Source organism: Colossoma macropomum, unplaced genomic scaffold, assembly GCF_904425465.1.
Source record: "Colossoma macropomum unplaced genomic scaffold, Colossoma_macropomum, whole genome shotgun sequence".
NCBI classification, from domain to species: domain Eukaryota; kingdom Metazoa; phylum Chordata; class Actinopteri; order Characiformes; family Serrasalmidae; genus Colossoma; species Colossoma macropomum.
The window spans coordinates 30,474,627-30,482,329 of record NW_023494788.1 but is presented as its reverse complement, the minus strand read 5'-3'; the positions used below and the strand labels follow the sequence as shown (position 1 = coordinate 30,482,329).

The following is a 7,703-nucleotide window of genomic DNA, read 5'->3' as shown; positions in this document are numbered from 1 at the left end:
GGAACATGGCAGATGGCGGCACGCGCCCGCACACACGGCGTGTAGGAGCGCGCGAGCGGCGGTAACACCGAGTTCTGTGGGCTTTTCCGGGCTCTGCTCAAACCCCGCCAGCAGCCGGGCTTCTGAAAGTCTCTCATCATCTAACGAGATATAATATATCAGCTCAGAGTGTTTGGGCCGTTAAACTGCTGGCCGAGATACAAACACGGGCTTTAAACGGCGACAGTCTCGCAGTTTGTACATTTAAGCACCGAGTATCGCAGTGAAAGAGTGAAAAATACCTGCTTTCTTGTTTCTTTTTTCGGTTTGTTATTTCTGCTTTAATAATCTGAAGTGGTGTTTGGGCTCAGTATGGGACTCCCCGGTGTGAAATGACAGACGGTGCGTTGAATTTGACAGACACCGTAATGTTGCGCAAACCTTTTCCTTTAACTTGAAGAAGTTCCTAAAGGCCGGTGGACAGTATTTTACATTAAATAGGAGGCTGTTGTATGCCTAGATTTATGATAACAAATAGTGTATTATAGAAAGTTGTGAAATTATAAACTTGAAAGTAAGTGGTCTTTTATTGTCGATGATTAAGCGTTGGATGAATTGCTAAAGTGAATCAGGTGGGCTGCTAGAAACAGAAAATAAGAGTGGAGGGGAGCATTTCAGTGACGGTGTGTGGGTATGGGAGTTAGCGTAATGTGAATTTATTGATCTGTTCCCAGGTATTTTTTCTTATTTTGGCTTCATTACACGAGTTTTTTTTTAGTTTGTTCCCCTATAAGAGCGCTATAAACCCATCAGTAGATTAACTCTGCAGTGCTTTTCTTTGTTTTGATTTTCAGTTTTGCCGCTGGCCATCCAGATGTTTTAATGTATTCCAGTAGTACTACGGTTTGCCATGTGAATTTCCTTTGTTCGTCTGTGTAAACAAAGAGAGCCCCTTTCGTCCCTCCTTGGCTCTGGTAAATCGGAAGGTTTATGATAGTTACTATTAAGGAGATTATTTGGGCCCTTTAATCTCCAATCTGAGGATTAACTGACGCTATATTGGTGTGTCCAGATTATTACGTCTCTGCTCAGCCTGTCGCTCTCCTGATAGTGCTGGGGCACCTTCAGCAAAACAAGAAGAAAATTATCAGGCGTTTCTGTCATTAATTCTTATAACCAGCTTAGCACATTAGCCTAAATTGCAGGTACACCGACTCCCCACCTGCCACTAAGAACTACTTGAAAGTTAACAGTCAGTCCGCGCTGGGATTGTTGAATTAAATATAAACTAGCCATTTTAAGTTACTCTGTCTGTTTTGTCGTAATATTTCTTATAAAAACAGCAGCACGTACGTAGTAGTTGGACAATATCACCAGTCACTCCGTCGAAATTCGCTGAAATCCGCACAATGGAGGCGGAGAGCGTCCCCCCGATTGACCCAGATTTTGAGCCACAGAGCAGACCGAGGTCGTGCACATGGCCGCTGCCTCGGCCCGACATCTCAGCTGTCAAAGCGGAGGGGACAGACGGCGCCGAGTCCACCGCCGGGACCCCGCCCGCCGAGGAAGACAAACACGAGCCTCAGCAAATCAGCGCCGAGCCAGAGAAAGCTGTGGCCTCGGAGGGAGGAGTCGTAGCCGGCGTGGGCGGGGCCACGCCCAGGAAGGGTTCATCCCGTCGCAACGCGTGGGGCAATCAATCCTACGCCGATCTGATAAGCCAGGCCATCGAGAATTCCCCGGAAAAACGACTCACTCTGGCACAGATCTACGACTGGATGGTGAAGACGGTGCCGTATTTCAAGGATAAAGGAGACAGCAACAGTTCTGCTGGGTGGAAGGTAGAGTTAAGACAGCACTGATAATTACAGATCATTTCAGACCAAAATTATGCAGACCGTGCACAGTAATTGCTATGAATTATTCTATTTCCACATGTGTGACATTTCTCTGCACTAAGAATACTCAAAGCTTTATGACAGGGTTACGAGGGGCCTTAGCTGTAGAGTTTGAATTAACCATTAATCCTTAACCCTTACATTAAGTCTTATATCATGTTAAGTCCAGTAAATGTAAATTTCTTTTCTTGTGTGTGTTTGTCTCAACCCAGAATTCCATTCGGCACAATTTGTCCCTCCATAACAAGTTTTTGAGAGTACATAATGAATCAACAGGAAAGAGCTCATGGTGGATGCTCAATCCCGAGGGGGGGAAGACGGGGAAAGCCCCTCGCCGCCGCGCTGCCTCCATGGACAATAGCACTAAATTGCTGAAAAGCCGCATGCGGGCTAAGCAAACCAAAAAGCAGGCCGGTGCAGGTGGCATCAGTGGTCCTGGAGGTGCCATCCAGGGTGAGGGTGTGTCTGGGGCAGGGGGTGCTGACAGTCCTGGCCCTCCGGGACAGTTTGGGAAATGGGGGGTGAACAGTAGCAGCCCATCATCCCGCGGTAGCTTGGATGATCAAGACATGTGGACAGGCTTCAGGCCACGCACCAGCTCCAATGCCAGCACCCTGAGTGGCAGGCTCTCTCCAATTGCCCCAGGACAAGAAGACGAAGACAACTTGCCTGAAGATGGGCTTCTGAGTGGGTATACGAGTGGCAGTCTTCCACCGACACTTACTGAGACCCTAATGGAGGAATTGGACCTAATTGATGGGCTTACTTTAATGACAGCACAGCAAGGGGGTGCAAGTCCAAGTACTGCCCCCCAAGCCCCACCTACACCACTGCCCTCTGCATCTACTCTGCTGCCTCGTGGAACTAAATTTCCCTCTTATCGTCAGCTGCAGCCAGTGAAGGGACCTCAGGGACCAACCCAGCCAGGGTCACAGAGCTCAGTTCAACAGGGAGGGGCCTCCAGCACGAGCCCATCAAACTTTGGCAACTCACTCTTTAACCCTCTGCCTGGACCTGGATCTCGGAGTGGGTTCAGTACTCATGTGCCCTCCAGCCTTGAGGCACTTCTCACTTCTGACTCGCCCCCACCAAGTGATGTCATGATGACTCAAGTGGACCCTCTGATGCCCAGCCAGGGAGGTACTAATCTCCTGGGGCTTGGGGGGCCCATGTCTGGCAACCCAGCTAAGCCTAGTCAGATAATTTTGGGCAAGAGTATGAAACCTAGCCCAGTAGGGCAGATGACCCTTCAGCCCCAGACCCAACTACAGCCACAGCAGCAGCAGCATGCTCAGTTGAACTTTGGCATGCTGCTGTCAGGCATGGGCCAGGAACCAGCACAGCTAACAGCCATGAAGACCCAACATCAAGTGCCAGGTGGAGGGCTACTTCAACATGGAGCTGTCCCTTCAGCAGGAGGGAATGGAGGTGTTCAGGGGATAAGCCAGTTTGGAACACCAGCTTGCTTTTTGCCCTCTCAGGACCGTCTACCCACAGACTTGGATATTGACATGTTCACAGAAAACCTAGACTGTGATGTTGATTACATCATCAACAGTGACCTTATGGATGGAGATGCAATTGACTTCAACTTCGACCCCATTGTACCAGCTGGGCAAAGTTACCCTGGGCCAGCGACCACCCAGAGCTCCTCTCACAACTGGGTGCCCAGCTAACTTTGCTGAAGGTAGAAGCAGGTAAGGCACATGGTGATGCTTTTCATAAATTATCATTGCAGGTGATATACCATAGAAGAATTATACAATTAACCATATCTCTCAATCATTCATGGTGTAATGTGTTTTTCTGTTGGCTTTCTTCATGTTCTTCTCACTGTGAACAAGAATTTGAATGTGAGCTTTGCGTTTAACCTTTCGTCTTTTTATTTTTATTACAGGACAGTTCTTCTTCCCTAAAAAATGATGGAAACTCATGGTGCATTGCCTAAAATGTTGACCCATTCAGTTTTTTTCCCCATTGTACCTCAAATACATAATCTGTTTTGGCTGAACATATAAACTGACTTGGCCATTTTTTAAATGTTTTTGGCAACTTTTTTTTATTTGGATCACAAAAGCAAACAAGTGCCAATGTATACCGGGAAGTGGGCTATTGGACACCTAGACATCAAACACAGGAAACATCTTGAAACATGTTATATGTACAAAAGTTGCTGTTTTGTCAGATGCTGGGTAGGAAAAAGAAGAGAATACAGTAGTGAAGAAGCACAATTAATGAACTACTAATCATGCATTACAGTTATGCCTATTACTAATACCAAAGTAGCGCAAGACTGAGATGGTACTTCTCTTCTTTGATCTAAAGACAGAACTGACTTGGCCAGGAGAATCAAACTTTGCAGGTCCTTAAGACATGAGGACCTCCCTTTATTGATCAGCAGCTAAAAAAAGAACCATGAAATTTCAAAACAAAGTAAAGCTGCATTAAGCACTTGAATGGATCGGTGGATCAGATGGATAACACAGCTGGCTTTATCACTAGAACGGATCGGTGGATCAGACGGATAACACAGCTGACCTGTCAACTTTCTGACGACCTCCTGAAGGCAGCATTAAACCACATGAACACATAAAACAGTGTAATCTTCACCATTTGACAGAGTTTGAATGGAGATGGTCTTACTGAGCCCAGAACATAATGTATAGTTGGACACACTGTGCTCCAGATAGCACAGTCTCAGTGGTACGAGGTGTACTCATACTTTGTGTCTTAGTATGGAAGGAGGCTAAACAAAAGAAAATATTTCAAGATGGTTTGGCAATGTTATGGCGTTTAATGAGCTTTTAGTTTGGCATGTATAACATCTGCTCAGGAAGGTATTTTTCCCCCTTGTGTGCTGAAGATTGGAGGCTGATCACTAAGTGAGACTGATTTTGAATACTTGCTCTTAAATTATGTTATTAATAGTATGAAGAAATGTGACACACAGGGCATTTTGATGTACCATAGAATTTGAATGATCGCTTCTATGGTTTTTACCACTCTGCCAACAAGTTGAATGGCATAGTGTTATCAGAAATAGAGTGCCCTTTTGCAAGATGCAATATTTGAAGTTTTTTTGTGTATTGCTTGATTTTTCTAGTACTCGCAAGTGCTTGAATTCGCAGAAAAGAATCCAAAGTAATGTTGAATCATTTCATTTAAAGGTTTAATTGATTGGTAATTCAACAGACACTATACAACACTGTGTCTATGGCATGTAGAATTCTTTTAAACTGTGCAAAAAGGGGGTGAGATGTTATTTTCTCAGTGATTACTCTTTCTAATTTACTACTAACCATCTTTTGTATAAATTTGTTAAAAAGAGAAAGAAAACAATTGATAATATTGACTACAGTTTTATTGTCCAACTTAGATTGGGGCTATATTGTTATTAAGCAGATATTCTTACTAATCAGAAAATACACTGTTCATATGTTTTGTTTTTTTTTAAACTGCAGAAATGATCACAATTTTTAACGGTCATTTTCTATGTAATCTTTTATTTTTGTAAGAGATGAGATGCATGTAGATTTTATACATAACCAAAGGAACACTAAGAACTGCATGTCAGACTGGGAGAGCTTGAGATGAAAGTATTGCAGTGTAGATAAGCTTTACACAATGGAGCCTGTTAAAATATTGAAGCATTAACATTTTATTAAGTCAAATAAATGGATTGCATGGATGCATTTATTAAGATAACATGCTTTGCAAATTAGAATTTGTCATGTGATCTCTATATTGTGATAAAAAATTGCAGATGATGTAATGAGCTCTATCACATTGCCAGACAATTTATATGATTTCATCTCAAAAAAAAAAAAAAAAAAATACTGCTCAAACAGAAAGTGGAAGATGCAATGTTTAACTCTCAGGGTTTTAAAAAAATAATAATAATAATGAAAAAGAACTTCCTGAAGGAAGCGGTAAGATAATCATATTGAAAACTCATTGCTGATTTTATAAGCGCTACCCAGCCATCACTTTCAATGTTTTAACATTGCAGAAGTATATCTTCATGTTCCACTTGATGTATGCATTTACAGAATTTTGATAAAAAAAACTGTTGTAAACTGCCAACGAACACTATTGCATGTTGCTCTAGAGCAAATCCTACAGCTCCATACTCTCATCTTTTCTTTTCAACATCTTTTGAGTTCTGCTTTAGAAAGGTTGACATTTTCCTTCGTTTGGTTGGTCGGTTTTACTCCGTTAGTTTAAAATCAGCATTCTCATCTTCTTTATATAGATTGGACTTTGATTTGCGAGCTGGATATTATTCATCATTTAACTGTAATAACTTGAGTATATTAGATATAAACTAACTGTTAAAAGCTCTGCGCTTGCAGAGGATTTATGTTTTCTTCTATTGATCGGTGCTAGACGTTATCTATGACAATTAAAGAGGGCCATATTTAGATTTCAGGGCCTTGAATCATTTTATGCAGCACATGTTCTGTACAATTTTTCAATATAGAAAATAGAAAGATAAATTGACCTATATTATAATCCCCAAACATTGTTAGTTTTGTAGATTTTGAATAACTTTGTGGATGCAGATGAGGGGGTTAGCCATTGAATTAGTCTCTCACCACACATCAAGTAACAATGCACTACATTTCTTAAAATTAGCCTCTCTTTTAAAAAAAAATGGAAAAAAAAGAGGAAACATGGTGTTATTTCGTTATTAAGGCGAATGATCTCGATCTGTATTTCAATTAACCGTTTACATCATCGCTCTGGTCTTTTTGGGCTTTACCTTGTTCATGCATGTGTGTTTGTGTGCTACATGTTCTGTATGTTTGAGTTAGGAATGATGATGTATTGATTGTGTGGTTGGTGACGATAGCTGATTGGAGAATGACAGTGAGTATTGGACAATGTACATCATAAGAGGAGAAAAAAAACAGCAGACTACGTTTAGACAAGCAGGCCAGAGTGCTGAAATTGGATTTGTACGTTGTTTTCTAAAGCGATCAGACTCGCCTCTGCTGATGGTTATTAGAGCAGAAGTTTTCATATTAAATACGTACAAGTGAAAACAAATAAGACTGCAAGTCAAAGCAGAGTCCTAAAGGTTTGAATACCAAGTGACTGACAAACTAAAGAATTCTTTATTTCTTTCTCTAGGAATGACAGTGGATGTAGAGAACTAACAGCGTTTTCAGTCAAAGTGTTCATTTGAGAGGTTGGTTGGATGTTGGAAAATGAACAATATAGAAATCCCAATAGACAGGGTCACAGACTTTCTACAAATGTTTTCATAACCTCCAAATCACATCTTATTCTTTTGTTTTTGTATTAGCTTTCTCATTTTTAGTATTCATTCTTCTAGTTTTTTTTTTCTTTCCTCCTGAGATTCTGCTAAGTATCCCATTTCATGAAATATTATTTTAGTTTATGAATAGGATTGAGTTTTGTTTGTTTGTTATGGGGGAAGGCGGGGTATAAAAGATTGGTGAGTTGTGCATAGCCAGTTTACTGTATGTGTACTTCATTGCTTTGATTTATTTTGATTCATGTTTTTTTTCCCCTTTCCCCTGACGTTCTTACTTTAAGTTAGCCAGAGGTGACTGTGAAAGCAGTCATGGATAACTGAAATAAACCTAATCAGTTTAACTCATGTTGTCTCTTGTGATTCTCATTTCAAAGTGGTGATTTGCTATCAAGCTGAAATGACTGGAGATACACTGCATGTCCAAAAATTTCCAAGCGCCCCTTGTAATTAGTGAATTACGCGACTTTAAAGAAGAATTCCAATGATTTTTCAAGATTTCTGCATTATTACATTGTTTAGATACATATACAAATTCATATCTTTAA

General features: G+C 41.3%; 1 protein-coding gene across 1 annotated transcript; it reads left to right on the top strand.

Annotated features, from left to right (window-relative positions):
* Nucleotides 1–282: 282 nt before the first annotated feature.
* foxo4 (forkhead box O4) lies at nt 283–7,503 on the top strand. The gene is made up of 3 exons (XM_036569154.1): nt 283–1,820; nt 2,090–3,574; nt 3,775–7,503. The coding sequence occupies exons 1-2, from the start codon at nt 1,389–1,391 to the stop codon at nt 3,551–3,553; spliced, it is 1,896 nt and encodes a 631-aa protein (XP_036425047.1). The 5' UTR covers nt 283–1,388; the 3' UTR covers nt 3,554–3,574; nt 3,775–7,503.
* The last annotated feature ends 200 nt before the right edge of the window (nt 7,504–7,703 follow it).